We start from the raw sequence: 12,252 nt of genomic DNA, 5'->3' as shown, positions 1-12,252 counted from the left end.
GAATCTCAAACGACTGCATCGGGTTCTCCGACGTCTCTGGTTCTTCCACATCAATATGAAGTAGACTGAACAGCGACATGGAGGAGAAAGGGATTGTTCACTGCGATTGTCGCCTGCTGGAGCCCCGCTGCCCGCTGCAAAGGCACCACCACCTCGGCAGCAGGCAGCGGGCAGCGCCGAGGTGGTGGTGCCTCGCGGCAGTGGGCAGCGGTGCCTTGCGGTAGCTCGCACCACCGCCGCGAGGCACCACCGCCTCGGGGCACCACCGCCTCGGCTCAATTATTTTTTTTTAATGGTGGATAAAAAATATCACTAAAGATGATGTGTTAAAAATGGAGATATGATAAAATAGTTGGAGCAAAAATAAGATTCTTAGCTACAACTAAAAGGTGCACCATTTCATATTTGAAAGTAATCAAACACTGAGCAACCGCTTTGAAAGAGGGAAGCACTTTGCCTACAAATCAAGGCTACTTATTGTATAACCCCATAGTGGTTGATGCATTTCACATATAAACTTTCTCATTATAAGCTCTTATCCCCCTGCTTCCTAGAATTATCCACCCAAAATGCATCTTTGGTTGCTGAAAGAGGGGGTTGACTTCAGCTTAAAATCCTCCTGAAATAAAATGACAACAGGGATTGCATCCATTATCTCATACTTAAGTTCCATACACACCGGTGCCCCCTGTACTTTGCCGACCTCCCTCTCAAACTCCTCTGCCTTGTCTCCCTCTGAATCACTGTTGCCCAGTTCACAGAAGAAGGTTGGGGGGAGTTGTAGGCTCTTTGCCTTCTCCTCTTCGGGTGTGGGCTTCTTCTCCCAAATCACCTGGCAGCCTGGATGTGAGGCGATTCCGGCTGGAGAAAAGACAAACTCTTAAGGTACGGCCACACCAACCGCGTTGCTCGCGTTAGGGGCGTTGAAAATCGGCATTTTTGCATAGGGAACCATTGGTCTTGGCGCGGTACACGCGTTGAAGCGTTGAAGCGTTGCGTTGGGGGCGTTGGGCGCGGCAGTTGCACGTAATTACGCGAGTAACGCGGTTGGTGTGGCCGCACCATAATGGTGCGGCCACACCAACCGCGTTACTCGCGTTGGACATCGCGAGTACCGCGCCTAACCTGACGCTTGACCAGTGTGTGGTGGTTCAACGCTTCCAACGCGTCAACGCGCCAACGCAGCTATTGAGTCCATGTCCATGCAAGTGAACGGAGCGTTCCCTCTTCGTCATAACTATCAAACCAAACATCCTTCACATTCACCGAGCGAACATTATGAAAGTAAAATGCACATTTCTCGCTAGAAATGTTTCCATAAACGCATTTAATGGCGTAACTATGTTACTATTTCCACCCAGAAGAAAAAAGAAAGATGTCGGCCGTATGCTTCTGTGCAAGCTCACTACTCTCTGCCAGTGACGTCGGGTCAAGCTCCACGCTGATTGGCTACCGCGGCTAAGCGTCACGCGTTGGAGCGTTGAAAGTTCAATTTTCTGAACTCCGGGCGTTGGTGCGTTACTGCGTTTACGTGCGTAATTACGTGCAACTGCCGCGCCTAGCGCCCCCAACGCAACGCTTCAACGCTTCAACGCGTGTACCGCGCCTAGACCAATGGTTCCCTATGCAAAAATGCCGATTTTCAACGCCCCTAACGCGAGCAACGCGGTTGGTGTGGCCGTACCTTTAGGCTATATTTCGAAAGCCATATAATTCATAGTAAGCTGCAGCCCTTACAATAAGTGTTACTATGTGTATTGTACTATGAGAATAGTTGTGTACATTTTCTCATGAATACTGATATCTTCCATGAAATTAGGGCTGTATATCACGTACCATCAGATGCTGTGGCTCCTCTTTCCGTAGGCTCAGGGTAGAGCTTTCCGTTTAAGGAGTTTACAGCAGATTCATAGTCTTCATCTGAAAAGTAAAATTAAACTGTAGACTTGTATCACAGCCCGTAATATAGGACATTTGAATAAGAACCTTTGCGGACCTCATTCTTTGCTTCCGTAATGTTTGACTCATCAGATTGATGTCGTGTACTTGAAGAAGGTAGTCCAAACCGGATCGCTTTTAACTCACTTTATTTGTTAAGGTATTTCGGTATGGTAACTATGAAGCAAAAGGAGGGGAAATGTATTTAACATGCGCGTGGGCCGTGGAGCGATACACAGCTTTCCTTTCTATTAGCACGGGGCTGCCATGTGTTTCTGACCTCATCTGGCTCCCGCTCTGCGTTTGTATCAAGTAGGCGTGGCGGCTTCCTCATCTGTCTAAAGATGCTGCCATCTGTGGCTGGAGTAGTTATTACAGCTGGTATGTTCGGTCCTGCTCCCCTTGTGGCTATGTATAGTAATTTCAGCTTATGTGTTCGATCCTGCTTCCTTGTGGCTAGGTGGGAGTAATGCAGCTTATGTGCTTAAATTACATAACATTGACAAAAGATGGTGTATTCACCTAACCTGGTCCTACCAGACCGTCGTACTTCATTTCATTTGTATAGAAGGTCTGGAACTGCTCAATGGACAAACGTTCACTCACTTGGAGGCGGGTGTCTAAAAGTTTTAAAATGATTGGAACTGCCCAGTGCCACTCTGGATCTGCCATAACCAATCGCATCGCGTTTGGTCGTGACGTATGTCATGCGACGGGACCTGCCGCAAAACACGTTTCGCGCACGCGCAGGCTGTACACAAACAAAACAAGATGAAGCGTGAAGATGTCTCTGAACGATAGCTGCAGGTTTTGTTTATCTGATGTAAGAGTTCAAGGAACAGTTGTACATTCTAAATTAATATTCAACAGTAAGGACAGAGATAATGTTTGTGGTCAACTGTCGACGCTGGGACTTGTCATTGACTCACTTACTGACTACTCATCTCTGACTACGGCCGTTTCTCAATTCGTAGCACGCGTACTACGGACTCGATGCACGTACTTGGCAAGTCTGTACTTCAAGCACATACTTGCGAGCACGCGAGTACGTACCTGCAATTGGAACAGCAGCGGACTCGATGAGGTCACCACCTCTGCTCGTCCGTTAACTGTGCTACGGCCTCATTTAGGCATATACTACTGAACAATATAAACAAATGATACAAAACAAAATCCCAGCCTCTTTCATTTTCAAATAGTATGTAAATATTCTGAATGAATAACAATTGAAAAGATATGAGTGTCCTGTCATGTGTATAAGCTATACACACACGACCTTACATATATATATTTATATATTATTATTATTATTATTATATTATATATTATATAAATATATAAGTTAAGAGTAACTTAAGCTACAGTTGTAACTTGTGCGTCTTCTCCATATTGTCCGCCCTCGTACTGCTGCGAGTGCGAAATGCATCCTGGGATTTATAGCGGGAGCAAGCACACACGAGCCACCTCCGATGCATGCTCGGTGAAACGGCGATATCGAGCACGCATCCAGAACACTTCCGGGTTTTACGACAGTACTCGCTTGATGCGTGCTTCGAATTGGAACATGCTCGGGCAACGACTGATGACGTTTCACGAGTCCACGAGCACACGAGCACGCACAAGTACGCGAATTGAGAAACGGCTTACAACTGAAACTGCGACCTAGACGTCATCGTTCTCAGCCACTCCCTCTGTTCGCTGATTGGACCGCCAGAAATCGGGTTGATATGGAACACATTTACATTAAAGGGGTAGTTCGGAATTTTGGACATAGGGCCTGATTCCGAAGTGAGCATTGGTATTCTATATCACTGGAGACAACACATTTCATTCAGTCCTTCTAGTTGCAGAGTTCGCTCGTGCTAGGCTAGCGCAAGTCAACGGGCAATGCTAGCCTGCTATTAAAAACAGTCTTACCCACTCCACAGTACACCCGAGGTAAATCAATTATAACGCCAGACTATAGATTTAAATGTCTGTGTTGATAGAATAATGTTAGAAATAAAACTAACCATGCATCGCATGAATCATCGAGGGACTACTTTCTCGGCAGAAGCGGAATTCTACTATGCGCTGGTTAGGTTTTTAACCGAATCACGACAGAAGAACGTATTTGAGCATGGCATTCACATGCACGATCAGTTTTTTGATTGCAATAAAACATGCACTATTGTTAGCAAGTAGACACTTTTGTGCCCATCGAGATCCGAACATCAGTACGAATCTTTTGGTCCAGTTCTCTGTAGTAAAATGCCACAAGTGTCGAACGGTACTTCAAAAGTACTGAGGCCTACATAAGTTGATTAAAATGGCAAAAACATTTCAACAAATTCACCAAGGCAGTGTGCAGCATGATTTACACACAGCCCATGACCAAGTGAAATTTTAAACTTTTGTTACAGACTCCAACAGTGGGAGGATAATATTACTGTGCCAACATTGCTATTGCAAATGATCATGGCGTTGGATTCATTGGCAGAATCAAGGTTTAACTGCTCACTCAAAGTTGAATTACAATCTGTTTTTGGCAACACACACACACTGGGCATGCAACATGTTAAGTGTGTGTTGCTTCCCGGCTATCGCCTTCTTTCAGGTGAAAGCTGGTAACATGTGGCATAGCATGGACCACACAGACAGGGGCATGGCAATGAGAAGTACCTGGGGACTCAAATTGGAAGGACGATGTGGTGGTCCAAAAAACCTTTGGATTATCTTTGAAAAGCCTAAAATCCAATCTTAAAAAGATAGCATGTTTGAAGAAAGAAGCTAAATTCAACGCCGTTTCATAATTCCGGCTTAATTAATTACTATTCTAAAGAAAAACTGCACCACATAAACGATTTTGAAATTAGATAATCTGGCATTGACTGGACACTTTTAACCAAATCGTCTCGCAATGTGTATATTATTTTTATTAACGGTGGCCCCAAGACCCTGGCAGTGTGAATGCCATGCTCTACCAGTAAAGCTAGCCTTGTCTTCTATATTTTTAGGACTTGCATCCGTAAATCGGAAGCTCTACCCATTGTGAGTTTTTCTGCCTTCTACATAATCCCAGCTAAATGAATTGCAGTGGGCATGAAAAAAGACAAAAATGGAGGGGATTTATGAATGGTTCCTGAAAGGTAGGATTAGGATTAGGCGCAGAATAATTTAGTTCCATCAATGGAAGATCTGTGTACCTGTAAACTCAAACAATTGTAGGACCTAATTCAACCCTTGACAAGAAATATAGTGTGTTCAAGTTAAAATGTCAAGGGCTAAATTTAAATTGGGAATTTACAAATTGTCTCCAGATAATCATAATAGCCCGAAATTCCCACATTTATGCTCGAGAGTGAAGTGTTTGCTAACCCTTGTTGGCGAGTTCCTCTCAGCATTGAGCATTGAATAGGGTTGCACGGTAAGGATGGGGATACACGTTAAAACAAGGACAAACTAAATGGATTGAAATTAGTGGTGGGCATAGATTAATCTATTAATCTAGATTAATTCCAAAATTAATCTAGATTAATCTTGATTAAAATGGCAAACGGCAAAAAATCTGTTTATTTACCTTGACAGCGGTCAATTATACTGGGCAATGGTGAATTATCAAATATAATTCACCGCCGGAAGTTGTGAAGTGCCCATGCAAGTGAACGGAGCATAAACAAAAATAATTGACTGCTGAACGTTGGGAAGGCCCATGCAAGTGAATGGAGCAGTCTACAGCATTGAGAAGAGCCATGTAATAATCCATTAAATGTAAGGTTTAGAGGTTAAATATTTGAAAGTTGTAGAATAAATTAATATAATTTATATTTGAGTTAATTTGCTAGAAATGTACTTACAATTTTTAGTCCTTTAATCATTTCCATATTTATGTTACACAATTATTACATATTTACATGTTTACATATTTAACACAGTCAGGATATTCTGTTGAATCTGCCTCTCTGATTCCCTCACGTTTACCTCAGTCTTAATTCTAGCTTCTGATTGGTTAGTTCAGTCACGTGATGGGTCCGAACAAGGAAGTGTTTGAAAATAGATTAACGGCGATATTTTTTTTTATCGCGCGATAAAAGTTTCGCGTTAACGCAGCCGTTAACGCCGATAACGGCCCACCACTAATTGAAATACAATATTTAAAACGGCTTTGGAAGACTTACCTTTCTCTGGGATTTTGAATGCAGGGGATGCAGATGACTGGGACACATTAAGGTTATCTTCGGTCCTGGAGTTAGATGAATAATTTTCGGGCTCTGGAGAAGACTTGGTTCGGCCAAAGATTTTTTGGAGGGTATCTGTACCAAAGACAGACTTGGGGGGAGAGCCCAGGCGAAAAAAAAGTATACTTTAACATACTAAATTTAAGCACACTTAGTGTACTTCATAAGCACAAAATTATTGTACTCAAAGTGTGTTATTTTCGAGTACTAAAAACGTACTTAGTATACTAATGATATATCATTATTGCTACTTAAGATATACTAAAATACATCTTAGTGTACTTGACTGTACTCTTTTGAGACACCATTAAGATTAACTTAAATATACTTAAGTACACTTATCTCTACTAATATTGTACTTATTTATAATGTTCTTTAGTTCGATTTAAAGTATACTTAAATCCACTTTTAAGATGACTATTAATACATTTAGAATATACTGTAAGAATATTTCTAATTTAATCATAATGTATTGCCATTGTATTTTAAATATATTTACAAAAAACAAATTAAAATTAAAAAGTTGTACTAAAGCATACTATAGTTCATCTTATTGTTGTCAGAAAAAATAGTACAGATAAGTACACTAAGTTGTACTTTAGTATGTCTAAAGTAGCACTCATGATATATCATTAGTATACTAAGTATATTGTTAGCACATTTAAAGTACACTTCAACAGTACACAGAAAGTATATTTTTTCTATAATTAATTTGAATTTCAAATTACTTTTAAGTAGACATAAAAAATATTTAGAACATACTTGAGGTAGAAAAAAAGTTTATTTTTAACATGCACGGCATGACAGGGAAAATGTGCATAATAAAGTACATTTAAATACATCTTTAACAACATCTTAAACAACATTTTCAAACAGTTTCTCTTCATCGTAACATTTTTATTCAAATTTGGATCATCTGACCCCAGAGAATTATTTTTAGTCATACTCTTTAACAAGTTAACTAAATAACAATAATAAAAGGAAAAAATAAAGATAAACAATAGCTGTGCTAGCACTACCCTGCTAGCTGTGCACCGCAGAGAAGCCAATACACATTCTGACTATATTTAGTACTTTTTAAGTGTGCCATTATTGTTAGGGTAGCGTTAGCTGCTGGACCCAAGAGCAGAACAGAGACAGGACAGGAGTTGGAGTGACGGTGAACAGGTTTATTTAGTTCAGCTAGAAGTGAAGCAGGAGGTTGGTTGGACTGGGGCGTATTAGGCTGGAGGGAGTGAAGACTGCAGGCTGGAGGTGACAATCCAAAAACTATAGGTGAGAGAAAACAAAGGTGAGGCACGAGAATTCCACAAGAGAGAACACTAGTGAGATACACTGGAGCCAGGACCGAGTAACTACCACGGTAACACGAAGTACGATCTGGCAATGACTGCAGGGAAACCAGGTGTATTTGTAGGGGAGTTGATGAGACGATGCAGGCCAGGTGTGAGCAGTTGAGTGGCAGGCAAGGCAGAGACAGACAGGGGGCGTGGCCAACACAGGGGCAGAATACACAGCACCACAACAGTGGCCATGACAATTATGTTAATACAAGTATTTAATATTGATTTATAGTACATTTTTATCACAATTTAAGCATCAAAGGCATGTACTTAAAGTATAGTTATTATACTATAATGTAAAGTGGAAGCGTATATTAAGGGTATTTTAAGTACAATACTGTTATACTGCTAAGTACTTTATAAATACAGAAATATACTTACAATACATCACTATTATACTTCACATACACTCCATGGGTGCTATTTTGTTCCATGACAAAAAACACTCAAATTGTACAAACCAAAACTTTAATTTAAATATTAATATAAACATACATTCAACAACACCTAACTTTAAAACGTCTGACATATATAACATATATAATAAAGCTACTGAGGAGCAACCTTGGTGTAGCCCTCATTATTGCATTTTCTTTAATAGTTAGTCGTTGGAGCTAGTAAAAGTAGCCATTTCAGTATTATTTATCTGTAATTTCTTGATTAATTCAACACTTTGGTTGTGATGATGTATGAAATAACCCATTCCATCAACTTACAAGTGGAATTTATGGAAATATACTTAAATAAACTTCTAATGAAGTGAAATTAAAGTATACTAAAAATAAAGCATTTTAATAGTGTATTACTAAGTGTACTTTTCAGAATCACACTGAATGACAACTATAAGTTTTCGCAATTTAGTATACTTTTTCTAAGTACACTGAAATACAGCTTAAAATTAACTTGCATTAAAGTGAACTGTAAGGAAGTATACTTAAATACACTACTAATAAAGGGAAATTTAAGTATACTTTAATAAAGCATTTTAATAGTGTATTACAAAGGACTTGAAACAAAGTGTACTTTTCAGAAGTACACTAAAATACCACTTTAAGTATGTGCAACTTAGTATACTTTTTCTAAGTATACTGAAATACAGCTTAAAATTAACTTAAATTAAAGTGAACTTTACAGAAGTATACTTCAATACACTTCTAATGAAGTGAAATTAAATCACACTTTAAAAAAGTATTTTAATAGTGAATTCCAAATTACTTGAAAATGACTGTACTTTTCAGAAGTACACTTAGGTACAAATTACAATACACTTACAATAAAGTACACTTTTTATAAGTACACTAAATTACCACCATAAGTATTTGCAATTTAGTATACTTTTTCTAAGTACACTCAGGTACAATTTACCGGACTGCTTGCTAGAGGAGAAGCATATACAGAAGTGTCAGCAGAGTCATCTAAAGGTTCTCCTCTAAGATCATAGTTATCCCATTCCAAAGTAGGACCTGTGCCTTCAGTGTGGGGCTTCACGGTCAGCCCCATCACATTGCTAGATGGTGTGAGGTTTGCTGCGCTTTCATCACAGAGTTTAGTTTTCCCATCGGTCAGGAAACATTTTAAATCTTTTAAACCAGTCTTCATTACCTCAGCTTTCTGAATGAGATGGGCTGTTCTGCCAGTATCAACAAGCTTGTGTGGTGTATGCAATGGGATATCTAGTAGGAGTCTCTGGCACTCTTCAAACTTTTGCTTGAACTCCGATGCTAGCTCTGGTGTTTTGAACTTGGCTGCTAGCTGTTCTAGTCTAGCATCTCCATCAGAGAAATCATTTGCCAACCACATCCATGCTTTATCCGACCCTATTAGAGGCTTAAGATTCATTGTGGTGGTGATCCAGTGGTTGGCACATACCTTCAGGACCTGCTCCCTTCTCATTAAAACTCTTAGTCTGCCATTAGCAGCATTTTTGAGAAATTTGAGGACCCCCAAGCCCCGTTCTTTCCATTGGCTTAGGCCGGTATCAAAACGAAACAGCTTAACACGCTGGGAGTATAGAACCTGCTCTTCCTCCTCTCCCGTGACCAGGTCAACCTTTTCTGGCAACTTAATAACAGGCTCAAACTTTCCGTCATCATTCTCCTCCGTCTTGTCCTCCTCTTCCTGGGCAGCCAAAGAGTCTACCTTGCTTGGAGACCCCTGGTTGGATGAAAACAGATTCTCGGCAGCACGAGAGAAGCCCTTAAAAGTTGGATTATTCTGGCCAAATTGAAAGTCCTCGGGAGAAGTTGCCAAGTCTTCAAAACTGAATGCATCCTTCCTACCAGTAAATAGTGCATTTTCTTCTTCCTTAGTTCCATCAATAGATTGTGTTGACATTGTTTCTTTGTGTTGGTCCGCTAAGATTTTGAGGACTGTAGAAGTAGTCACTGGTGCAGTTAACATCGCAGATACTTCATTTTTAGTTTCTTGAGCACCAAACTGGAATCCCCCAGCTTGAATGGGCAATGCAAATGAAAAGCTTGAAGCGCCAGGAATTTCTGATTGGGGCACTCCAAACTTAAAGGAAGAACCTTTGTTACTAGCAAAGCCAGAATTAATGGCAGTTCCAGCTGTTTGACTCGATGCAGTTTTATCTCCAAAACTAAACCTAAAAGTTGAGCTCCTGATGCCTGATGAAGGACCAGGGCCACTAATACTTTGGTTAGGATTAGCCGTCTGACAGGACAAACATTGACTGACGGACGCATTGTTCCTGACCAAACAAGTGTCACAGTACCACAGAGTAGGGCATGGGGCTTTAGCTGTATGGGAAGTCGTTTTGGATAAGGGATTCAAAGTTTGACAGGCAACACAACTCTTGGATGAGGACTCATTTCTTACATAACATGCATCACAGTCCCACTGTCCTGGTTTCATCCCAAATTGGCCACCGAAATTCGAGCCAAACGCAGAGCTCAGAGGCTTGGTGGTTGGGGCAGCTTTCATTTGGGCAGTTGGCCCTGCTTTTTCTGTGATAACTGATGCTGCTGAGGCCTGAGGAGTTTGACAGGCGACACAACTCTTTCTTAAGGACTCATTTCTCACATAACATGCATCACAGTCCCATTGACCTTGTTTCATCCCAAATTGGCAACTGAAACTTGATCCAAACGCAGAGCTCTGTTGCTTGCTGGTTGGGGCAGCTGCAATTTGTGCATGTGGGCCTGCTGTTTCTGTGACAACTAATCCTGCTGAGGCCTGAGGCGTTTGACAGGCAACACAACTCTTCGATGATGACTCATTTCTTACATAACATGCATTACAGTTCCATTGACCTGCCTTCATCCCAAATTGGCTACCAAAACTCGAGCCAAACGCAGAGCTCTGAGGCTTGGTGGTTGGGGCAGCTGCTGTTCCTGAAGGTGGACCTGCTGTTTCTGATGGTTTTGTGACAACTGATGCTGCTGAGGCATCAGTTTGACAGGCAACACAACAATTCGATGACGACTCGTTTCTTGCATAACATGCATCACAGTCCCATCGACCTTGCTTCTTATAATCAATGGCATTCCAGACCCATGACTTGTCTGAGCCAGCATTGGGTTTAAGTAGGGTATCAGCGTTGATATAGTGGTTGGCACAGATCTTAAGGACTTGTTCTCTCCTCATTATGCGCACCTTTCCTGAAGTGTTATGCTTTAAAATCTTTATATTTCCAGCCCTATTACAGAACAATTCCTGTTCTTCTTTCTCACCTTTTTTTACATCTATCTTATCGGGAAGATGAAATGGCTTTTGAACCTTTTCAAATATGCCTGAAATTCCAGTGTTCGTTGTTGCACCTGCGAAACTGAACCCTGTTTTAGTGGAAATATCTGAAGTCAGCAGCCCTAGCAGACTCTCACTGTGCTTGGCTTGAGAAGGAGAGAGGGTAAAGGCTCCATCGTAGGACGATTGTGCAGTTTGACTAGTGGGCCCAGCAACAAGACTAGGAACCTTTGGGATGTCAGTTAATGCTATTTGGCCAAAAGTGATTTTCCCAAAATCCATTGCTTTCCCCTTAATGCTCTTTGGTTGAACGATAACCGGAGAGTGTTTGGTAAAGTAACCAGGCTCAGGAAGGGGCAGGTTGGCTGTTGGCTGAGTCACACCATGGTTGCAATATTTGTCACTGTACGGTGAGGGAAGGTTGGTTGCTGGTGACTCAAAGCGAAGAGATGCACCGAAAACTTGTTCTTGTGGGGGGTAGACGCAGGGCAGTGCAGGTTGCATTGGTGGTGTGTGGTTCGGCTGCTGGTAGGAAATCATATGCTGTTGTGGGGGCATACGATTCATGTTGTACATGGAACCCTGTGATAAAGCACAAAATTATGCATTAGAAGAGACATAGCTCACTGGTCCAAATTAGGGATGCACCGATAGTAATAATCTGGGCTGATACTTTTGTTTAAAATAACAATCTTGCCGATGGCAGATATCAATGTATATATTTTTGATGATACAGAGTACAGATCCGATTCCAATGTTTTTTTACTTTTGTTTCAAAGCTAAATAGTCTAGCCTATTTCCAACCTTTTTAAAATATGAATATACTGTAGATAATGGATACATAGAACATGCCTGAATTGTAAGTAATTAAACTCATATAATATTAGTTTAAAATATATTCATATATTCGTTCTTAATACGTTTATTAAGCAGCATATGCCGCTTTTCCACCGCACATGTAGCTCGACTCGACTTAGTCATTAAGGGAGACTGTAAAGAGTCCTTAATGGCAAAAAAAGTCAAAAATGGCTATCCAAATATCTATACCT

General features: G+C 40.9%; 1 protein-coding gene across 1 annotated transcript in view; it reads right to left on the bottom strand.

Moving 5' to 3' along the window:
• The window catches only part of LOC130373763 (E3 SUMO-protein ligase RanBP2-like), a 42,898-nt gene that overhangs the window by 5,348 nt on the left and 25,298 nt on the right, over window positions 1–12,252 (bottom strand). Inside the window, exons 20-22 of the mRNA XM_056580396.1 lie at window positions 8,851–11,785; window positions 1,837–1,920; window positions 680–861 (exon numbers count right to left, since the gene is read on the bottom strand). Of these exons, the coding sequence (XP_056436371.1) occupies window positions 680–861; window positions 1,837–1,920; window positions 8,851–11,785 (3,201 nt within the window). The remainder of the gene's footprint in view (window positions 1–679; window positions 862–1,836; window positions 1,921–8,850; window positions 11,786–12,252) is intronic.

Source organism: Gadus chalcogrammus, chromosome 20, assembly GCF_026213295.1.
Source record: "Gadus chalcogrammus isolate NIFS_2021 chromosome 20, NIFS_Gcha_1.0, whole genome shotgun sequence".
Classification (NCBI taxonomy): domain Eukaryota; kingdom Metazoa; phylum Chordata; class Actinopteri; order Gadiformes; family Gadidae; genus Gadus; species Gadus chalcogrammus.
The sequence above is the reverse complement of the archived record's forward strand: the minus strand, read 5'-3'. Positions and strand labels throughout refer to the sequence as shown.